Genomic DNA, 23,948 nt, shown 5'->3' with positions numbered 1-23,948 from the left:
GTGTCCTTGTACACGAATCTCTGAAAGTTAACATGCAGGTTCAGCAAGCAATTAAGACAGTAAATGGTATCTTGTACTCAAATCCTCTTGTAATAAAGGCCAAGAGTAAAGATGTCTTACTGCAATTAAATAGGGCCCTGGTGAGATCTCACCTGGAGTATTGTGTATAGTTTTGGTCTCCTTACCTAAGGATGGATATACTTGCCATTGAGGGAGTGCAACAAATGTTCACCAGACTGATTCCTGGGATGGGGGGGGGGGATTGTCTTCTGAGGAGAGATTGAGTATTCTCTTGAGTTTAGAAGAATGAGAGGTGATCTCATTGAAACATACCCTATTCTTACTGGGCTTGACAGGGTAGATGCAAGAAGGATGTTTCCTTTGGCTGAGGAGTCTAGAACCAGGGGTCACAGTCTCAGAATAAGGAGTTGGTCATTTAGGACTGAGATGAGGAGAAACTTCTTCACTCAGAGGGTGGTGAATTTCTGGAATTCTCTACCCCAGAGGGCTGTGGAGGCTCAGTCTTTGAGTATATTCAAGACAGAGATTGATAGAGTTTTGGATGTTAAGGGAATCAAGGGATATGGGAATAATACAGGAAAGTGGAGTTGAGGTAGAAAATCAGCCATGATCTCATTGAATGGCAGAGTAGGTTCGGGGGGCTGAATGGCCTGCTCCTGCTCCTAATTCCTATGTTATGTTCTTGTGTATCTGGGAATGAGGTGCCAACCTGGTGAAGCTACAACACAGGAATGCATGCATACCAAACAGTGAAAGCAGCTGAGCGATCCAACAGCTATTGGATCAGATCAAAGCTCTGCAGTCTTGCCACATCCAGTCGTGAATGGTGGTGGACAATTAAACAACTAACGGAAGGAGATTGCCCCATGAAAACCCCCATTCTCAACAATGGTGGAGCCCAGCTTCTGAGTGCAAAAGACAATGCTGAAGTATTTCCAGCCATCTTCAGTCAGAAGTATTAAATGGATGATCCATATTGGCCTTGTCCTGTGGTCACCACCAGCATAGAAACATAGAAAATAGGTGCAGGAGCAGGCCATTCGGCCCTTCGAGCCTGCGCCGCCATTCAATATGATCATGGTTGATCATGCAACCTCAGTACCCCACCCCTGCCTTCTCTCCATACCCACTCATCCCTTTACCCGTAAGGGCCACATCTAACTCCCTTTTGAATATGTCCAACGAATTGGACTCAACAATTTTCTGTGGCAGAGAATTCCACAGGTTCACAACACTGGGTGAAAAAGTTTCTCTTCATCTCGGTCCTATATGGCTTACCCCTTATCTTTAGACTGTGACCCCTGGTTCTGGACTTCCCCAACATCGGGAACATTCTTCCTGCATTTAACCTGTTCAGTCCCGTCAGAATTTTATACGATTCTATGAGATCCCCTCTCATTCATCTAAATTCCAGTGAGTATGGGCCCAAGTTTCCACATGATTCGCGCCTGATTTTTAGGAGCAACTGGTGGAGAACGGACTATTTTAGAAATCGCAATTCTCCACATTTTGTTTTCTGCAGTTCTAGTCAGGTAGAACAGTTCTAGTTTAGAACAGAATTTTTTCTTCAAAAGGGGGCGTGTCCGGCCACTGACGCCTGATTTGAAAGTTTCCACAGTGAAAATGTACTCCAAACTAAAGTAGAATGGCGCCAGTGAAGATTTTTGTAGAACTGAAAAAACCTGTTCTACACATTAAAAAATCAGGTGCAGGTTACAACTTAGGCGCCCAGAACGAGGTGGGGGGGAAGGGAACTCATTAAATTTGACAATAAATCCTTATTTATACTTCTACAAATATTATACAAATAAATCCAACCTGAATAAACATTTATAAGCCAAGAAAAGATTAAATAAACCATCTTCCTACCTGTGTGAAAGTGCTTCAGCCAGGGAGAATTCTGCAGCGTTCGTGCCGCTGAGAGGGAGAGAGGGAGAGAGGGAGAGAGGGAGAGAGGGAGAGAGGGAGAGAGGGAGAGAGGGAGAGAGGGAGAGAGGGAGAGAGGGAGAGAGGGAGAGAGGGAGAGGGGGGGGTCGGGGAAGAGAGGGGGGGGTCGGGGAAGAGGGGGGGGGTCGGGGAACAGGAGCGGGTGTCAGGTCGGGGGGCGGGGGGGGAGCGCGGGTGTCGGGTCGGGGAGGGGGAGGAGAGCGGGTGTCGGGTCGGGGCGGGGGAGCGGGTCTCGGGTCGGGGCGGGGCTGGGGGAGCGGGTGTCGGGTCTCGGTCGGGGCGGGGGGGAGCGGGTCTCGGGTCGGGTCTGGTCGGCGGGGGGGGGGGGCGAGTGTCGGGTCTGATCGAGCGGGGAGCAGGAGCTGGCCGTGGGAGGAGCCTCATTCACGCAGCCCCAGTGAGGCCATTGGGCCAGGGCTAGGGGCTGCGTGCTTCGGGCCCCTCCCACACAGTTCGGCGCCTGGAGCTACTGCACTTGCGTGCCGACTGTAGCGCGCATGTGCAGAGGTCCCGGCACTGTTTTCAGCGCAGGGACCTGACTCCGCCCCCCCCACAGCTCGTGCCGGCTGCGCCGAGTGCCACAGGACCTGTAAGTCGGTGGAGAATACCGAGGATTTTTTTAGGCGCCGTTTTAGGCGTGAAAAACGGGCGCCCAGCTCGGAGGGGCGCCCGTTTTTTTTCTTGTGGAAACTTGGGCCCAATAAGTCTAGCTAATACAGTCTTTCCTGATATGTCAGTCCTGCTATCCCGGGAATCAGTCTGGTGAACCTTTGCTGCACACGCTCAATAGCAAGCATGTGCTTCCTCAGATTAGGAGACCAAAACCGCACACAATACTCTAGGTGTGGTCTCTCCAAGGCCCTTACAACTGCAGTAAGACCTCCCTGCTCCAATACTCAAATCCCCTCGCTATGAAGGCCAGCATGCCATTTGCTTTCTTTACTGCCTGCTATACCTGCATGCCTACCTTCAATGACTGATGTACCATGACACCCAGGTCTCGTTGTACTTCCCTTTTACTAATCTGTCACCATTCAGATAATAATCTGCCTTCCTGTTTTTGCCACCAAAGTAGATAAACTCACATTTATCCACATTATATTGCATTTGCCATGCATTTGTCCATTCACCTAACCTGTCCAAGTCCCCCTGCAGCCTCTTAGCATCCCACTTGCAGCTCGCACTGCCACCCAGCTTAGTGTCATCTGCAAACTTGGAGATATTACCTTCAATTCCTTTGTCTAAATCATTAAGGTATATTGTAAATAGCTGGGGTCCCAGCACTGAACCCTGCGGCACCTCACTAGTCACTGCCTGCCATTCTGAAAAGGACCCATTTATTCCCACTCTTTGCTTCCTGTCTGTCAACCAGTTCTCTATCCGCGTCAATACATTGCCCCCAATACCATGTGCCTTAATTTTGCACACTAATCTCTTGTGTGGGACCTTGTCAAAAGCCTTTTGAAAGTCCACATACACACATCTACTGGTTCTCCCTTGTCCATTCTACTAGTTACATCCTCAAAAAACTCTAGAAAATTTGTCAAGCAAGATTTCTCTTTCATAAATCCATGCTGACTTGGACTGATCCTGTCACTGCTTTCCAAATGCGCTGCTATTACATCTTTAATAATTGATTCCAGCATTTTCCCCACCACCGATGTCAGGCTAACCAGTCTATAAATCCCTGTTTTCTCTCTTCCCTCCTTTTATAAAAAGTGGTGTTACATTAGCTACCCTCCAATCCATAGGAACTGATCCAGAGCCCATGGAATGTTGGAAAATGACCACAAATGCATCTACTATTTCTAGGGCCACTCCCTTAAGTACTCTGGGATGCAGATTATCCGGTCCTGAGGATTTATCGGCCTTCAATCCCATCAATTTCCCTAACACCATTTCCTGACTATTAAGGATTTCCCTCAGTTCCCCCTTCTCGCTAGACCCTCGGTCCCCTAGTATTTTCGGGAGGTTATTCATGTCTTCCTTAGTGAAGACAGAACCAAAGTATTTGTTCAGTTGGTCTGCCATTTCCTTGTTCCCCATTATGAATTCACCTGATTCTGACTGCAAGGGACCTACATTAGTCTTAACTAATCTTTTTCTCTTCACATATCTATAGAAGCTTTTGCAGTCAGTTTTTATGTTCTCTGCAAGCTCACACTCATACTCTATTTTCCCCTCCTAATTAAACCCTTTGTCCTCCCCTGCTGAATTCCAAATTTCTCCCAGTCCTCAGGTTTGCTGCTTTTTCTGGCTAATTTATATGCCTCTTCCTTGGATTTAACACTTTCCCTCATTTCCCTTGATAGCCACAGTTGAGCCACCTCCCCTTTTTTATTCTTACACCACATAGGGATGTACAATTTTTGTAGTTCATCCACGTGATATTTAAATGTCTGCCATTGCCTATCCACCGTCAACCCTTTAAGTATCATTCTCCAGTCTATGCTAGCCAATTCACATCTCATACCGTCGAAGTTTCCTTTCTTGAAGTTCAGGTCCCTAGTCTCTGAATTAACTGTGTCACTCCCCATTTTAACGAAGAATTCTACCATATTATGGTCACTCTTCCCCACTGTTCCCCACGACCAGATTGCTAATTATTCCTCTCTCGTTACACAAGACCCAATCTAGGATGGCCTGCTCTCTAGTTGGTTCCTCGACATATTGGTCTAGAAAACCATCCCTTATACACTCCAGGAAATCCTCCTCCACAGTATTGCTACTAGTTTGATTAGCCCAATCAATATGTAGATTAAAGTCACCGATGATAACTGCTGTACCCTTATTGCACACGCCCCTAATTTCCTGTTTGATGCTATCCCCAACCTCCTTACTACTGTTTGGTGGTCTGTGCACAACTCCCACTAACTTTTTCTGCCCTTTGGTGTTTCGCAGCTCTACCCATATAGATTCCACATCATCCACACTAATATACTAGTCTTTGGCCAATTCGATTCACTCCATGTGATATCAAGAAACTTCTGAGAGCACTGGATACAGTAAAGGCTATGGGCCCTGATAACATCCTGACTACAGGGCTGAAGACTAATGTTCCAGAACTAGCCGCACCTCTAGCCAAAGCTGTTTCAGTACTGCTATAACACTGGCATCTACCTGACAAGTGGAAATTTGCCCATGTATATCCTGTTCACAAAAAGCAGGACAAATCCAATCCAGCCAATTACCTCCCCTTCATCCTACTTTCAATCATCAGCAAAGTGATGGAAGGTCTTGTCGACTGTCCCATCAAGTGCCACTTATTCACCAATAACCTGCTCACAGATGCTCACTTTGTGTTCTGCCAGGAACACTGGCTCCAGACCTCATCACATCCTTGGTCCAAACATGGATAAAGAGCTGAATTCCAGAGGTGAGGGCAGAGTGACTGCCCTTGACATCAAGGCAGCATTTGACTGCGTGTGGCATCAAGGAGCCCGAGTAAAACTGAAGTCAATGGGGATCAGGGGAAAAACTCTTCATTGGCTGGAGTTAGACCTAGCACAAACTAAGATGGTTGTGATTATTGGAGGCCAATCATCTTGGACCCAGGGCATCACTGCAGGAGTTCTTCAGGGCAATATCCTCGGCCCAGCCATTTTCAACTGGTTCACGAATGACCCTCCCTCCATTATAGATCAGAAGTGGATATGTTCAATGATTATTGAACAGTGTTCAGTTCCATTCGCAATTCTTCAGATAATGACACAGTCCACGCTCGCATGCAGCAATACCTGGACAATATCCAGGCTTGGCCTAATAAGTGTCAAATAAAATTTGTGCTGCACAAGTTCCAGACAATGACCATCTCCAACAAGAGAGAGTCTGAAACCACCTCCCCTTGACATGGAATGGCATTGCCATTATTGAATACCCCACCATTCAGAACCTGGGGGTTACCATTGACCAGACACTTTCCTGGACTCATCTCATAAATACTGTGGCTACAGGGGCAGGTCAGAGGCTGGGTAATCTGTGTTGAGTGACTCGCCTCCTGACTCCCCAAAGTCTTTCCATCCACTACAAGGTACAAGTCAGGAGTGTGATGGAATACTCTCCACTTGTCTGGATAAGTGCAGCTCCAACAACACTCAAGAAGCTCGACTAAAAGCAGTCCACTTGATTGGCATTCCATTCACTCATTCCATTGGAGCAATGTTGCTGCCGTGTGTACCATCTACAAGTTGCACTGCAGCAACTCGCGAAGGCTTCTTCAACAGCTCCTACAAAACCCATGACCTCTACTACATAGAAGGACAAGGGTAGCAGGTGCATGGGGAGGAACACCATCACCTCCAAGTTCACCTGACTTGAAAATATATTGCCGTTCCTTTGTCGCTGAGTCAAAATCCTGCAGCTCCCTCCCTAACAGTACTGTGGGATTACCTTCACCATACAGACTGCAGCCGTTCAAGGCTGCGGATCACCACTACCTTCTTAAAGGCAATTAGGGATGGGCAATAAATACTGTCCTTGCCAGCGATGCCCACATTCCATGAAAGAATAAATAAAAAGAGAAGCCTTGGGCAATTAAAAAAACAATTCTGCAAAACCATCCAGATATGTATCCGCAGTCTTGAAAGGGTTATCTTGCATTAAGCACGATGCAACTTGAGAGGAATAGTCATCAATTTCAAAAGCCACAGCTTTAAAGAGTACTTTTTCCCAGGTTAGGCTAGTTGAGCACTGCTAGTAAGCCCTAGTTAATGATCAGTACCATCAACTACTTAGTACTACCTGGATTCTTAGATATTTAGTGACCATTCCATTCCACGTATTTCCTATAGAGCTGTTAAATGTGGATTATTTTCCCTCAATCTGGTTCAGCGAAATCACTGAGTCGAACACCGATTCTGCTTTAAACAAAGCAAGCTTTTATTTCAAAGCTCCGGCCGGGGACTTTATCAGACAGAAGGAATGCTTTCTGATGGATCACAGTCTAAGGATAAGGGGTAAGCCATTTAGGACCGAGATGAGGAGAAACTTCTTCACCCAGAGAGTGGTGAACCTGTGGAATTCTCTACCACAGAAAGTAGTTGAGGCCAATTCACTAAATATATTCAAAAGGGAGTTAGATGAAGTCCTTACTACTCGGGGGATCAAGGGGTATGGCGAGAAAGCAGAAATGGGGTACTGAAGTTGCATGTTCAGCCATGAATTCATTGAATGGCGGTGCAGGCTAGAAGGGCTGAATGGCCTACTCCTGCACCTATTTTCTATGTTTCTATCGCACCCACTTCCTACGGACAAAGTGACGTTACATTGTTAAGGCACGACGGTTATACATTTTCGGTAAAAGATAACAAGATACAATTAGAGTGACATCCTAGTTCAGCCTATCCTCTTTGATCCCTCTTTTCCTTTGTTCACTCATAAGCCGACCTTAGTATGGTCTGTTTTTACACAAAGACCCATTATTCTCCTTCTGTTAATGTTTCAGGTTAGTAGTATGATCTAATAAGACCTTGAAGTTTTTTGCAAGCTGTGTCAGTATTGTAACATTTGCAGTCTCGAGTCTGAGATTTTCATGGCTATTCCTCCATGAATTCTTTGTTAGCTTATACTGTCCATATATAATTTCCACGTTCTCAACTTCTCAACTTTAATGTCTGTATACATTCAATATCCATGTTCAGTATGCATTCTCATTCCCCCCTTTTATCATTCCATGATAACCCTTAGGATTATTCTAGGAGTATCGCATTCATCCGTTCACACTCTATTTCCTGAATCTTATTGTTGTTATTGTCGAGTAGGTCTTTAGTTCGTTGGATCATAACCCGGGAGCCCTTGATCACAAGAGGGTTTGCTAACCTTGCCATCATTACTTTACAACAAAGCTTAAGGCAACCAACAATCAAACAACAGGTAATTATCACTACGATGAGAATAATTGCCCCATGCATTAGATAGGATCTCCAAGATCCACCTAATAGCCAATCAAACCAGCTAGATCCTCCTGCTGGTGTGGATAACTTCTTCACCTCCCTTCTTATGTGATCAGCGAGATTGGTTATGTTTTCTGGACGGTCAGGAATGTAAGGATCTGAATGTTGCACTTTCAGGGCACACGTTCCCCCTTTCTCAGCTAACAGGTAATCGAGGGCCATTCGGTTTTGTAATGCTACGGTCCGTATTGCTACCATTTCAGCTGTGATGCCCTCCAGAGCTTCAGCAGTATTGTTAGCTATCTGTTCCAATATCGCCTCTAGGTTCTGTACTTCATCCATGAGACGTCTTATCCCGATTGGGAGCATCATGACCCCAAAGAACCTGTCGGTGGGGGTGATGGCTCGCTTGTATCGGCTGGAGGCATGTGCTTCCTCCAGGGTACGTACTTGCCGCACAAATGGCACCACATATCCCAGATAGCAGGACCCTGTCCATCGCCTAGGCAACCAAGGATATGCCTTATGACCACACACGAAATACGTGCCGTTAAAAGCTGCTTTCTGATATATTGCTTCCGGGTCCAAAGACTGGGCCCACAGACCTCCACCTGTTTTATTCGGAAGGTGAGAGAGGATGGTGACTCGTGCACCTGTGGTGATGTTGAGACTGTTTGGGCATTTGCTGTACCCTATGATATGTCCCTTGTTACTGGTGTCATTTCGGGTTAGACATATGTCCCCGGTTGGCCTCCCAATTCCCGAGGTATTGGTCAGGGCTAAGAATGGGGGTTCCTTTTCTCGGTCGTAGGTTGGTTGGTACCATCCCTGGAACGTCTGACTAATGGGGTCTCCAGCACTCTCCCACTTGGTGACCTCCCCGTGGTCGTTCACGTGGTAATGGTATGATACCACTCCTGATCTCCGTGATCTCTCTTTTGACCCGCCTTTCATCTCTTGTATTTGCATTGGCCCCCCTCCTCTCACGATAGTCTGGCTGTGAATCTATCTGACAGTCTCAGTTAGGGTCAGTGGAATGGGGCGCAAAGGAATTCCCCCTTTGGAATGTATAGGGATATGTGAACACACCCAGCATCTAGAAAAGTTCCCATTTTGCGCATAAACATAAGACATGTACAAAAAGGTGTTTACATGGAGCTCTCGCCTCTGTCTCCCCTCCCATGCGCCGAAACTGTCATATATCAACACTTATACAGACTGTGGCACACAGACACAGTTTCATCTTATGGCTCAGGATTCAAATAAATAGTCCGATTATTTTGCTGATTAAAAGAGTTCAGTTTTCCCGTCTCTCTTCTCAGGTCACCGTCGGTGTAGCTGGCTGTCTATCACTACGGGTAAAAGTTCAAACTGGTCCACGTTCCAATTAGGATGCCGATGGCCTTGTTCAGCTATGGAGAAGAGGAAATCTGGAACAGAAACAGGAATTAGAATAACCAGTAAAATAGGTTCGTTAGAGGGTGGTGAGCTTGCAGTGGTGCAGGTGAACCCAGGCACTTTTCCCCTCAACCTTAGCTGCAGTGGGGGTATTGAGTAACACCTGAAAAGGCCCCTCCCATCGTGGCTCTAATCCCTTCCGAATCCATTTCTTAATCAGGACATACTTCCCTGGTACCACGAGGGACGATTCGGGTAAAACTAGGAGGTCGAGGTGAGCCTCTCGAACCTGGTTGTGAGCTATTTGCAGAGCCTGTGTCAGAGAAAGAACATAGGTGGTCATTTCCTCAGTCATGTGGTGAAATTGGACAGTGGAGGGGACATTCTGATTCCAGGGGGTCCTAAGGGGCCTACCATAAATGACCTCAGCAGGGGTCAATCTAGCCTTACCGGTGGGAGTGGTTCGGATCTGAAATGGGGCTATGGGAAGGGGTTTGAGCCAATTGAGTCCGGTTGATGCTACCAGTTTTGCAAGCTTGGTTTTAAGAGTTTGATAGCACGTTCAACCAGTCCCGCAGCTTGGGGTTGGTAGGCACAATGCAGCTGCTGATTAATGCGCATCTGGGAACAGAATTCTTTGTTAACTTGGCCAATAAAGTGAGGGCCATTATCAGAACTCAGTCGAGCTGGGATTCCATATCTAGGAACAATTTCCCTCATTAACACCTTAACAACAGTTTGAGCCTTATTGTCCAGGATAGGGTAGGCTTCAATCCATTTGCTAAACACATCTACTATTACTAACACACATTTGTAACACTGAACTCTTTGCAACTCAATGTAGTCCAATTGCAATGTCTCAAAGGGACCTTCGGGTAAGGGCGTTTTACCCCAATTACAGGGGACTCCCTTCCCTGGATTATGTTGCTGGCAAACCAGGCAACGACTACTGATGTTCTGGGCGAGCGCCTGGAGTCTAGGGTGCCACCAAGTAGCCAAAAGTGTGTCACTTGTGGTCCTTGCTCCACAATGAGTAGCAAAATGCATACATTCAATAACCCATAGAGCCAACTCGTCAGATATGCAAGTCTGTTCCGCGGGAGTGGTCCAGAGTTTAGAAACATTGTCATAAGTACATCCATAATTTTTCCACAACAGTTTTTCTTTTTCAGGAGCGTCCTCCTGTGCTTTAATGACATCTTGGATGGTTGGCATTGGTTTTTCCGAGGCTAACTTATCCTTTGCAGGATTTTTAGTCTGACTCATCATTCTGGGCACTATCATTTGTTGTTCACGAGAGGCCTGTTTAGCCTCTTTGTCAGCACAGTGGTTCCCTATATCAACCGGGGATTTTCCGGTGGTGTGGGCGGTACATTTAACAATGGCAATGCGCTTGGGGAGCATGAGGGCTTGCAACAAATCAGATACTAGTTGCCTATGGGATATCTCATTCCCCTGTGAGGTTAGGAATCCCCTATTTTTCCATAATTGTCCGAAATCATGGGCTACCCCAAAGGCATACCTAGAGTCGGTATAGATATTGACTTTGAGGTCTTTGGCCAAGATACAGGCTCGGGTGAGGGCGAATAGTTCAGCTTGTTGGGCAGAATAGGCGGTTTCAAAGGCGGCAGATTCCAAGACCTGATTCTCCTGGTTTATTATGGCGTATCCTGAGATTCATGCACCTTCTGGATTAATAGAAGAACTTCCGTCAACATACATAATACAGTCTGGGTCTTCCATTGGTACATCAACTAAATCTTCCCTGACCGATGAGGCCTCTTGAATTAAAGATAAACAATCATGACTGGGTTCTTCCTCATCTTGGGGTGGCTCAGTAAGAAAACAGACCGGATTAATGGAAGTAGAGTGCCGAAAGGTCAGCTTAGGACTATTTAGTAAGTTGATCTCATATCTGCTTTGCCAGGCCATGGTTAGGTGTTGAGTCTGCAGTTGGCCCAGGAGGACAGCTACGGAGTGAGAGGTGTACACAACAATATCCTGCTGGAGGGTAAGGTTGGCAGCGGATTGAAGGCTATTGTAGATGGTGGTTAATATTTGAGTACATACATGGTGCCCCAAGGCAACGGGGTCTATTTTGGAAGAGTAGTAGGCAACAGGCCTATGCTTATCCCCGTGTTTCTGAGTTAAGATAGCAGTAGCACAGTCTTTCAGGATTGTACAATACAGTTGAAAGGGCCGGTCATAGAGGCTTGGACGTCTGCGGTTTTTATTTCAAAGCTGCCTTCCTTATTTGTATACAGTGTGAGGTGCTTAGTCATCAGAGCAACATTAGGGATCCAGGATCTGCAGTAATTGATCATCCCCAACCACTGTCGCATTTGTTTAGCCGTGCTAGGGACTGGAAACTGGCAAATTGGTTTGACTCGGCTAGCCTCCATAACTCGGTGGGTGCCTGATAAAATTATCCCAAGGAACTTGACTTGAAACTGGCCAATTTTGACCTTTGATGGGGAAACTATGTATCCCAGAGAGGACAAGTAATTCAGTAACTGATTAGCATCCTCCTGATTACTTGGTTCATCTGCGCTGGCTACTAGTAAATTGTCCACATACTGAATCAAAGTGGATCCCTTAGCGTGAGAGGCTGTAACTGTCTCTGCAGGCACCTTGAGAATAAGGTCGGGGAGTGGATGAACCCTTGGGGAAGTCTAGTCCAGGTATATTGCTGTCCCTGGTAAGTGAAGGCGAATCAATACATTCAATATCCATGTTCAGTATGCATTCTCAGAGCAAGGTCATAAATCTGTGACTGGAAAAGGAATACTCCCCAAACCGGACTCATTACCAAGCATACTCTTGGGGGTGGCGGGGGGGGCGGGGATTTCTGTTTCGCCTCATTTGGGGGCAGTAATACATGCGAGGCACAAGACTTTGCGCGAGAAATTAGGGTTACCGCCCCCAAAAGGAAGTGGAGTGCAAAATATCGCGCGTCACTTCTTTTCTGGGGTGGTAGTGGGACGAATGCAGTAGTATCATCGCCTAAGATTTTTGGTAGAAAAACTATATTAAATTTCAACTCTACTGCTACATTGAATCCTTTGTCTGTTGGTGGGAGGCATATGTGAAAGTGAGGTGGGTTAGTATGCTTTTCTCAAAGTATTCTACATTTTAATTTTATTTCCAGTTGTTATTGCTTGATTAAGATCTAACTTAAACCCACTGAATCATTTGGACATAAGCTGGCTTTCTGGTTACAAATAGGACACAGGTGAGGCTCAGCATCAAGGTCAATAGAACATAGAATAATTTAAATTTGTTAATACTTTAGCATTGATTTTATCCCCCTGCGCCTGACAAGAATGGGGGATGCGGAGGCTTAAAATGGGGGCTGAACTTTTCCATTAATAATGCACTCCCGTCAGCTAATATTTTAACGGGTTTCGGGAGCTTTGAGGCCCTTCCAGTCCAGGGTTTTGTCAATATTCAAAAATTTGGGGTCTATTGGCACGATTCGGACCCTGACACAAAGCTAACCTTGGGCCTTGCGAGTCACGCATAGTGCTGACCGTGCTAGGGAAAACTCGCATTAGATTCATCTGGGGCTAGAAGAGGCCCAGGAATGTCAGTATTTCAAAAGTTGTACTGGTTTCCTTGTGGGCCAGGAGGAACAAGAGTGTTCTTCCTAGGCCGCATGAAGAAACCTTGGTCCTCGGTCTTCCCCAGGTTCCCCTCACCCTTTTTTCCCGCCCACCCCCCACCTGACCACGATTGCCTCATGATCCTCCAACCCGGACGACTTGCCTTAATACCAGGGACCGTTCCCACCCTAAATGCTATTGCCGGCCCCTTCGTCATTCCTACTGGGTTTGGGCAGGAGTTCATCTTGGGATATGGTAATGAGGCCCACAGGCTAAATTGGTCTAGGCCTCATGCTGGTTGGCTGTGTGAGTTTGCTGAGATGTGTTTGAAGGAGGTGGAGAGCAAAGGGGGTTGATGAATGGAATATGAGTGTGGGGTATTGGCAGCATGGCCACCAATGGTGCGGCGAAGGGAGATGGGGGATGCACAAAAAGCTGGAGTAAGAGCAATAGAGAGTTCAGTGAGGGGACGGGGTGGCCGGTGGTTGTTATACTGGGAAGGTTGCAGCGAAATGGTGAGCTGAGTCCATGGAGTGATTTGAACACAAGGACGAGGTGTTGTGAGACTGCGAGCCAATTTAGGCCACCAAGGACAGGAGTGGTGGGTGAGTGGGATGTGATGCAGGATAGGATACAGTAAGCAGAGTTTTTGATGAGCTGAAGTTTCTACAATGAGTGGAAGATAATAGGCTAGCCAGGAGACCATTGGAGTAGTCAAGTCTTGAAGTGACACAGGCATCAATGTAGGGATAGAGACGTGCACTGTTCAGGAAGTTGAAGTAATCAGTCTTTTGTGATGGAGAGGATTATAGGGTTGGAATCTCAGCTCAGGTTTGAAAAGAACAGCAAGATTGCTAATCAGCCCGAGACAGTGGCTGGGGAGGAAAATGGAGTTGGTGATGAAGTTAGAATTTGGGGGGAGGGGGCGAAGATAATGGTGTGATGTATGCTTAATCCTTTCTACAGTAAAGACACCTGTTCTATCAAAACTTTGCATCAGATGTTACTGTATATGCTAGGGATGCAGAATAAAATTCTCTTCTCTGACCCAAAAGTGTACTTCCGTTCCAAGGTCAGAAGAGCACCTGCTACTGCACCAGCACAATATTTTCCACTTCTTGTACTGAACTTTCTCAGTGAGAGTGTCATTTTGTGCTCATGTCCACCAGAACTAGGATTGAGACTGCCCAAATTTATTTAACATAGAAACAAGTTGGTAAGGCGATAACAGAGGCTTTTGGTCACAATTTTAAACATGCAAATTGTGCCATGGAACTGGAGAGTAGCCAGTGTAACTCCATTGTTCAAGAAACATAGAAATTTACAGCGCAGAAGGAGGCCATTCTGGCCCATCGTGTCCGTGCCGGCCCACAAAGAGCCACACGGCCATTGGTCAGCGGCCCTAAAGGTTACATATAAACCTATGAACAATGATGGAAAGGCAAAGAGCACCCAGCCCAACCAATCCGCCTCACCACAACTGCGACACCCCTTATACTAAAACATTCTACACTCCACCCCAACTGGAGCCATGTGATCTCCTGGGAGAGGCAAAAACCAGATTTAAAAACCCAGGCCAATTTAGGGGGAAAAAATCTGGGAAAATTCCTCTCCAACCCATCCAGGCGATCGAAACTAGTCCAGGAGATCACCCTGGCCGTATTCTATTCCCTGCAGTACTTACCATTATATCTGCTCCGTTCAACAAAAGGTCATCCAGTCTAATCCCAATTATCAGCTCTAGGTCTGTAGCCCTGCAGGTTACTGCACTTTAAGTGCCCATCCAACCATCTCTTAAAAGTGGTGAGGGTTTCTGCATCCATCACTCTCCAGGCAACGAGTTCCAGAACCCCACAACCCTCTGCGTAAAGAAGCTCCCCCTCAAATCCCCTCTAAACCTTCCACCAGCCATCTTAAAATTATGCCCCCTCGTAATAGACCTCTCCACCAATGGAAATAGACCCTTACTATCCACTATGTCCAGGCCCCTCAATATTTTGTACACCTCAATGAGGTCTCCTCTCAACCTCCTCTGTTCTAATGAGAACAAACCCAGCCTATCCAATCTGTTCTCATAACTAAGATTCTCCATTCCAGGCAGCATCCTAGTAAATCTCCTCTGCACCCTCTCTAGTGCAATCACGTCCTTCCTATAATACGGTGACCAGAACTGCACACAGTACTCTAGCTGTGGCCTAACCAAAGTATTATACAATTTAAGCATAACCTCCCTGCTCTTAATAGTCAATGCCTCGGCCAATAAAGGCAAGCATTCCACAGGGCTTCTTAACCACCTTATCCACCTGGCCTGCTACTTTCAAGGATCTGTGGACAAGCACTCCAAGGTCCCTTTGTTCATCTACACTATTGTATATACCCTTTCCTTATTAGCCCTCCCAAAGTGCATCACCTCACACTTCTCTGAATTAAATTCCATTTGCCACTGCTCTGCCCATCTGACCAGTAGATTGATATCCTCCTGCAGCCCATGACTTTCCTCTTCATTATCAACGACACAGCCAATTTTAGTGTCGTTTAAGAAGGGAGTGAAGGATAAACCAGGTAACTATAGATTATTAGTTGTGAATTTTTAGAATCTATAAACTGATATCAAATTAATAAGCATTTAGAAATGCATGGTTTAATCAACAATAACGACTTGCATTTATATAGCGCCTTTAATCTAGCAAAATGTCCTAAGGCCCTTAACAAGAATGTTGGCAATAAACATTTTTGACACCGAGCCACAGAAGGAGATGTCAGGACGGATGATTGAAAGCTTGATCAAAGACGTAAGTTTTAAGAAGCATCTTAAAGGAGGAAATAGAGGTGGAGAGGTTTAAGGTGGGAATTGCAGAGCTTGGGTCCAAAGCAGCTGAAAGCATGGCCGCCAATTGTAGATGCGCAAGATACTAGAATTGGAAAAGTGCAGAGATCACGAAGGCTTGAAGCGCTGGATCAAGGACACCAGCATGGATTTAATAAAGGAAATTCAATAGATTTTTTTTGAATAAGTGACTAATTGGATAGATAAAAGGAATGCAATAGATTGGGTGTATTTGGATTTTCAGAAAATGATTGATCAAGTATCTCACAAGTGCTTTGTTTGAAAAGTTCAGTCAAATGGGCACAGTTAAGTAGCTTGATTAGGAGGTTGATTGAACAGGAAACAGAATTAGGGCTGATGGTTGTTGCTCAGACTGGATAGGGTTGGAACTGGAGTACCCGTCATCTTAACATTTGCTCTTGACAACAGTAAGAGGTTTGGCAAACCATTAGATGGCACAGGCAGGTTAGTGGAATAGGCAGGCAGGTGTCAGATGCAATTTAATGTGGATAAATATGAGGTAATACATTTTGGAAGAAAAAAGAAGGAATGCAAGTATACTTGATGGAAAGATGCTGAAGGGTGTGGATGAATAGAGATATTTAGGGGTTCAAATATATAAATTCCTGAATGTGAGTGCAGGTAGGTAAAGCCATGAAAAGATCAATAGAATTTTTGGTTTTATAAATAGTGGCATAGAGTACAAAAGTAAAGAAATATGAAATTTGTACAAAACATTGGTTAGGTCACAGTTAAGAGTACTGTATACAGTTTTGGGTATCCCGTTCTATGAAGGCCTTAGAGAGTGTCCAACATAGATTTACCAGGATGATCCTAGGGTTGGGAATGAATAGTTACGAAGAGAGACTTTAGATACTGGAACTTTTTCCATTGCAGCAAAGAAGTCTAAGTGGAGATTTAAGAGAGGCTTTTAAAATTATAAAGAGTTTTAATAGAGTGATTAGGGAAAGACTTATTACGTTTGGTTGGGATGTTTGTAACACTGCATCATCAATTGAAGATTATTACCGAGAGTGAAGAGAGAGGCTAGGAGAGATTTCTTTACACGCAGGGTTGTTGGACCATGCAATGCAATTTTCCACAGAGTAGTTGAAGCAGAGGCAATTGCATCTTTCAAAGAGAAAATAAGAGAAATGTTTGAAGCAGAGGAAGATATAAGGCTGTGAGAAGAGAGTTGGCAGTGGGATTAGTTTTGAATTGCTCTTGCAAGGAGCCAACACAGAAACAATGGACTGAATGGCTTCCTTCTGTGTTGTAAACTTCAGTAGTTGTATGGACTAGCCAGCAGATGGAACTTTCATCCATCAGTCTGGCCTGATTTTAAACCAAAGTCTCAAACGTACATTTAACCCACAGCACCACCCAGTCTTGCAGGTTACTTTTCTTATGAACAATACCATCCAAAATTCTCTTTGTGGCTATAATTTTAATTTGTTCTGGTGGATTAACTCAAACGAGGTTAAGACTGCCTTTTATGTTGTACAGCTAATATTCCTTTTTTTAATTTATTGAAACAAAACCTAAATAGTTGTTTGCATTATTGGAAAAATCTGAGATTCTTTGGTTTCATCAACATTTAGTGTAATCAGAATTCACGGTAAATATTTTAGCTTTAACATCAGACCTTACAAATGAATGCGTGCAAGACATCTCCTTGAATATGCTTTTTGCCACCATGCAATTTGGATAAAGAGCTACACATAATTATCCTTTTCCTTTTGTGATTGCTATGTTATTGGTACTATTTATTTTTTGTTTTATAGGGCCCAAATTTCCCCAGGAGTTGTTTCGTTTTTTTTGGAGCAACTTGATTTTTCTGGAGTATCTTTTTAGTTGCAATTCTGGCCATTTAATTTGTGTCAATGTAGGTGAGTTAGTTACGTTTTTTTTTAGTTTTGCTTTTTTCCAAAAGGGGGCGTTACCAGCCACTTACGCCTGTTTTGGCCATTTAAGCAAGTTTAGCCAGCTAAAAATTACTTCAAACTAACTTAGGTCAGCGTAAGTGAGCACTCTTGTACGTTTAGAAGAACCTTGCGGTGACTTAAGAAATCAGCACAGGCAGCCAGAGAAAGGTGGGAGTAGGGGGGTGGGGAGTAGGGGGAGGGGGGTGGGGTGGGGTGGGAGGCGGACCTTGCAAAGCACTAAACACCTTCACAACAGCATTAAAGAAGCATAATACATTTAAAGCACCAAGCACTAACCAAAGCAGTACATTTGTACCAAGCACTAAAAGTAATAAGCAATTAATTAACAAATAAAAGATAGAAGGAACCCTGCACCTAAAGCACTAAGACCAAAGTAATAAGCAATCAATCAATCAGTAAATAACAAATAAAAAATAGAAGTCCTACCTTAGGGAACGCAGTGGGCCGCCGATGAGGGAGCCCATTCGGCCAGGGCTAGGGACAGCATGCTTCGGGCCCCTCCCACACAGCCTGCAGCGTGCACTCACAGATTCCGCCTGCCAGGAGCTACTGCACATGCATGCAGACTGTAGTGCGCATGCGCAGAGGTCCCGGCACTGTTTTCAGCGCTGGCTCTGTCCCCAATCCACTGGGCCTCGCTAAGCCATCACCGAGGAGAGATTGGGGAGCGGCCAGAATCGGGAAGAAGTTTTTTGGCACGCTTGGGGGCGGACAAAAGTGGAGCACCTCGGGTGAGGGCGCCAGAAAAAGGGGTTGGGGAAACTTGAGCCCATAGATTCTGCAAGATTTGCTCAGCAGAAGTAGAGGAGCTTATTTGAAACAGTCTGTTACTGCATTTAAAATTTAGCCATTTTACTTACTATAAATATTTGGGAAGTACAGCTTTATATTATAGCATGATGCCACTGTGAGGAAGTTATTCTTTCGAGATGTCCTACTGCATTTCAGTGGTAGGAATTGCTCCTGGACCATTGAAACAAGCTTATTGAACAGAAACCTTGTAGAATATGGGCAAATTTTTGCATAAATTGATAACGGAAATTTATATACAACTTCTGTTTCATTCACAGATACAATGGTTCTCTTCCAAATGGAGACAGGGGGCGCAGGAAAAGTAGATTTGCTCTTTACAAACGATCCAAACCTAATGGAGTCAAGCCCAGTACAGTGCATGTTATTTCCACTCCTCAAGCTTCCAAGGTATGTGGTTAGGTAGATTGGTTGGAATGTGGTTATTTACAATCATGATAGAATAACTTTTTGAAAATGTTTTGTCCTAAGGACTGTCTTTATGTTTTTGATAAAGAACTGACAGGACATTAGGTTGTTTTTTAATATCAAACATTTCATCGGCATTCCAGACTGTTATAGAGTACCTTACATGGACAGAACTCCGCTATGCCCAAGTGCACCAAGTTGGTGCTGCACTATGACTCAAGATTACTTAAGAATTAGCTTCAACTTTATAGTAGTTTTTTTTGCAGCAGGCAGCTTTAAAATGCTAGCATTGTTTCATAAAATTAATGTGCAGGGATCTATGTTTGTGAATTTTTGTTTTCTTCAGCATCCAACACCACAGGTCAAGTATAGCACACAATAGACCAGGGTAAAGTTTCCACCATACTGAGTGGAAAGAGTTCATTATGTGATCGCAATATAATAAATATAGCATCTTTTCTCTGATCACTATACCGAGCAAAATTGTAAACATATTCTTTTCGAATGTATTTCAGATTTTGCGAGAAATATGGGACATGTGTGTTAATTTGAGTTTGTGAAAGGTAGTGGAGGGGAGTCCAGTGAGGAGGGCCTTCGAGAAGTTAATCATTAGGGTTTTAGCAGTGAGGAAGAGAGATGGAGGCATAAATGGGCAAAGTATTTCAGGCATCAGAATGCAGTCTTACTGGCTGACCAGATATGAAATATAGGGGGGGGAAATTGTAATCCCCAAAAAATGGATAGGTTTGGGTTGGGTGGGAAGTTTAAAATTCTCAACCCCCCCCCCCCCCCACCCTCCCTGCGACCCTTCAAGTCTCCACCACCGCCCCTGCGCAACTCTTCAGATCTCACCCCACACCCCCGGTTCAGAGTGGCACTGTTGTGAGAGAGGCCTCATTTCTCCACTCAGCATCTCATGAGGCCATCGACTGGATAACCAAACTAGAAATCCCATTATAAGCCTTTCCCATAATGCGAAAGTAGAAGTAGTGACATTTCTGGGCCGGGCCGCCGCACGTTGCTCCCTCTAATAGCTGATGGTCTTGCAGGCCATTAGAGAGAGCAACATGTGGCAGCATGCCACTGCAGGGAGCTGCTGATGACTGTGAAGAGGGCGACTGGATTTGGCATCGCCCAAATCCAGGTCGCTGATTGGAGTGCGGGCAGGTACAGCAGGAGCGGCGAGGTCGGGGCGGAGTAGTGGCACGAGTTCGTAGAGGGACATGATTGGGGCCCAAGAGAGGCATGCGTTTGGGGCCCAGAAGAGGGGAGGGCCAAGGGGCAGTACGGGCCAGCCCACACTACGATATGTGTGCGCTCTAGGTCCGTGCAGCAGAACTGGTCTCCAGTCATCTTGGTTAATCCTTGCCACTGGACCAAGACCTAGCTCTGTCAAGCCCGTGTAGTGGCTGGTGTGCAACAGCCACCACATGTTCAAAAAAAATCCACGCACAGGTATTTTCCACCCTTCAAGATGTAGTTCGGGACCTGGAATATTAGGTCCTACATTGAAACACCTGTGAACTCATTCCTTTTTGACATGGAAGCAAGTCATCCTCTTTTCGAGGGATTGCCAATGATGATGATGAGTAGTGACACTGTTGCATTGTTGGATGGCTGGGAATAGGTTACCTGCCTGTGCTTGACAGCAGTCCGTTGTATGGCTTGTCGCGACTAGGGGGAAAAAAATGGTGGAGGAGCAATTGGAATACAAATATTACAGAAATTTGCCTCTTCAGCTTTTGAAGAGAATATTATGGTATTCCACATTTTCTTGCTCAGTGGAAAATTGCTTTCAGTTAGTATGAGGCGGCATTGGCTATATCATATTCAAGGCAGCAGTTTAAAAGTTTGGGTTTGGAGTAATTTATTCTGAGTTATTGAGTGAACAAATCAAATGAAAAGCATGATTTACAAAAATAGCAATTCGTGTGCGAACATTAGTGAGCACTTTGTCAGTGATGTTATTTGCAACGTGTACGAGTATTAAGAGGATCATTCTCTCTCTTTTTTTTCAACAAAAAATTGAGCTGTAGATTTGAATTTATAAAAGTACGATACCTGAAGAAAACAAACATTAGATGGTAGAATCTGTGTTGATTTGAAAAGATTTTTCATAGGAATGTTGTTAACAAAAGTAATGATTTTGCTTTAGAACATAAGAACATAACAAGGAGTAGGTCATTCGGCCCCTTGAGCCTGCTCCGCCATTCCTGCACAATCCCCATATCCCTTCATTCCCATAATACCCAAAAATCTATCGATCTCGGTTTTGAATGTACTCGAGGACTGAGCCTCCACAGCCCTCTGGGGTAGAGAATTCCAAAGATTTACTACCCTCTGAGTGAAGAAATTTCTTCTCATCTCAGTCCTAAATGGCCGACCTCTTATACTGAAACTGTGACCCCTGGTTCTCGACTCCCAGCCATAGAAAACATTCTCCCTGCATCTACCTTGTCAAGTCCTGTAAGAATGTTGTATGTTTAAATGAGATCACCTCTTCTTCTAAACTAGAGAATGTAGGCCCAGTTGATTCGATCTCTCCTCATAGGACAATTCCCCCATCCCAGGAATCAGTCTGGTGAACATTCATTGCACTGACAAGTATATCCTTCCTTGGGTAAGGAGAACATAACTGTACACAATACTCCAGGTGTGGTCTCACCAGGGCCCTATATAATTGCAGTAAGACAACTTTACTCTTATACTCAAGTCCACTTTGGTGGTAAAAACATGAAGGCAGAATATTATCTGAATGGCGGCAGATTAGGAAAAGGAGAGGTGCAGTGAGACCTGGGTGTCATGGTAAATCAGTCATTGAAAGTTGGCATGCAGGTTCAGCAGGCGGTGAAGAAGGCAAATGGTATGTTGGCCTTCATAGCGAGGGGATTTGAGTATAGGAGCAGAGAGGTCTTACTGCAGTTGTACAGGGCCTTAATGAGGCCTCACCTGGAATATTGTGTTCAGTTTTGGTCTCCTAATCTGAGGAAGGACGTTCTTGCTATTGAGGGAGTGCAGCGAAGGTTCACCAGACTGATTTCCGGGATGGCAGGACTGACATATGAGGCGAGACTGGATCGATTGGGCCTGTATTCACTGGAGTTTAGAAGGATAAGCAGGGATCTCATAGAACCATATAAAATTCTGACGGGACTGGACAGGTTAGATGCAGGAAGAATGTTCCTGATGTTGGGGAAGTCCAGAACCAGGGGACATAGTCTAAGGATAAGGGGTTGTTGATACTGGATTCTTTTCCCTTCAATCTGTTTCAGCGAATTCACTGACACACGAACACTTTTAGTCTTAGCAACATAAGACCTTTATTCTGTAGATTCTCCGGCGGGGACCTGTTAAGATAAAAGGAACACTCTCGATTCGAGCCTGTCCACCTTTCTCCTGACAAGTCTCGTAACAGTACAAAAGCTCAACACTTATACATTGTTACAGCAGAACACATTTGAGTGACAGTTTATACAATCATTGGTCGATTTCCCCCATAGCATACCCAATTGCAGGCTAACAACTCTCCAAATAGGGCGGGCTCCAGGGATGTGTTTATTGTTTTGAATCTCATCACACTTCCCTATTTTACTGCTGTTTATAGCAGCCCCTCGTCTGAATCATGTCTGACTTTTGCTTTTTCACGTAACTCGTGTTTGACCACAACTCTGAGTAATCCTTTGTTTGTGTCGACAGGGCAAATATCGCAGCTGGACAATTTCTCTTGGCCATTTTCCCATGATCCCTTACTAACACATTCGCAAACCTTCTATCTACATTCTCGTTCCCCCCTTTTATCATTCCATGATAAACCTGGTGATTATTCCAGGAGTATCGCATTCAGCCGTTCGCATTTTTGTTTCTCATACTTCTCTTGATTCTCGAGTAAACTTTTAGTCTGTTCAACCTGTTCAACTAAATTCCGAGAGTTCGTGTTTGTAAGGGTTTGCTCCAATTTTGCCATCATTACTTTACAACAGACATTAAAGCAACCAATGATCAAGCAACAGGTAACTATTATTACAACGAGAATGACTGCTCCATGCACTAAATAAGATCCCCAGGATCCTCCAAATAATCAATCCAACCAACCATCTCCTTTCTTTGGGCCCTGCCTAAACTCATCCAGCTGCTTTTTTATGGCATCAATGGCCTGGGTGATATTGTACGATTCGTCCGTGACATGTGTTATACATTTGTCCCCTATAATTGTGCACACTCCTCCTTGTTGGGCCAGCTGATAATCCACGGCATAGCGGGTTTGCTGCGTATACAATCTTAGTTCAGACAGCTCTCTGTTGATGGCATCCAGTCCCTTAGACGTGCTATTTCCCAAAATGGTCAATCCGCAAATAAGGTAGTTCCTATTTTTGGCACTAATTACCCCTGCCAATCCACCCTACAGATAGGGCCCCGAGGAACCCGTAGCCGAGTGATGATCCCAGCGTGATAGGATCCTCCCAATCGGCACAGAACTCCTTGCTGATGGCCCGTGTTACTATCCTTCTCTGGGTATGCCCCCTTTTGGGGCATGGGACAGTGAGTGGTCCTATAGTTCCTACTGCAAAGAGGACTGGGAGGGTCAGTGTGGCTGTCTTAAAGGTACCATTAAGGAGGAACACAAATCCTTTCTTAGCTCTATAACACTTTACGTTAGTGTTGCTAACACTCGTGAACTGCTTATACCACCAATTGCTAGGTTCCCTTGAATTTGAGCCTGATCCTACCAATTGGTAAGCATCAAACGGGGTATGCCCATGTTTCTGAGCTGACATGAGTTCCGTTACACTGACCGCAGACAACTTGCCTTCCTGCGGTCACATTCAGGCATCTTTGCTCGTTACAAATACAGGTAAACTGGCCCTTACGCACTCGACAGTGCTGACGGGCACACTGCGTCTGCACACAGGTGGCGTTCCCGGGGACAAGGGCATATACACAACCCCACCCTTGTCCTGAGAAGCAAAGCTGGTAGCTTGCAATGTCTGAGCATACCGCTCCGTTCTTTCCCTGGGATCCTCTGCACTCAGGATTCATGGAGTCTATTAATTCCACACATCTTCCCGGTATACCCTTTCTATATTCGCCCATTTGTCCC

General features: G+C 45.1%; 1 protein-coding gene across 1 annotated transcript in view; it reads left to right on the top strand.

Moving 5' to 3' along the window:
* The first annotated feature begins 752 nt into the window (after positions 1-752).
* Positions 753-23,948, top strand: part of peli2 (pellino E3 ubiquitin protein ligase family member 2) — a 198,062-nt gene continuing 174,866 nt past the window's right edge. The window contains exons 1-2 of the mRNA XM_070877899.1: positions 753-976; positions 18,703-18,832. Coding sequence (XP_070734000.1) covers positions 753-976; positions 18,703-18,832 — 354 coding nt within the window. The remainder of the gene's footprint in view (positions 977-18,702; positions 18,833-23,948) is intronic.

Source organism: Pristiophorus japonicus, chromosome 4 (genome assembly GCF_044704955.1).
Source record: "Pristiophorus japonicus isolate sPriJap1 chromosome 4, sPriJap1.hap1, whole genome shotgun sequence".
NCBI classification, from domain to species: Eukaryota; Metazoa; Chordata; class Chondrichthyes; family Pristiophoridae; genus Pristiophorus; species Pristiophorus japonicus.
This window is presented reverse-complemented; position numbering and strand designations above follow the sequence as displayed.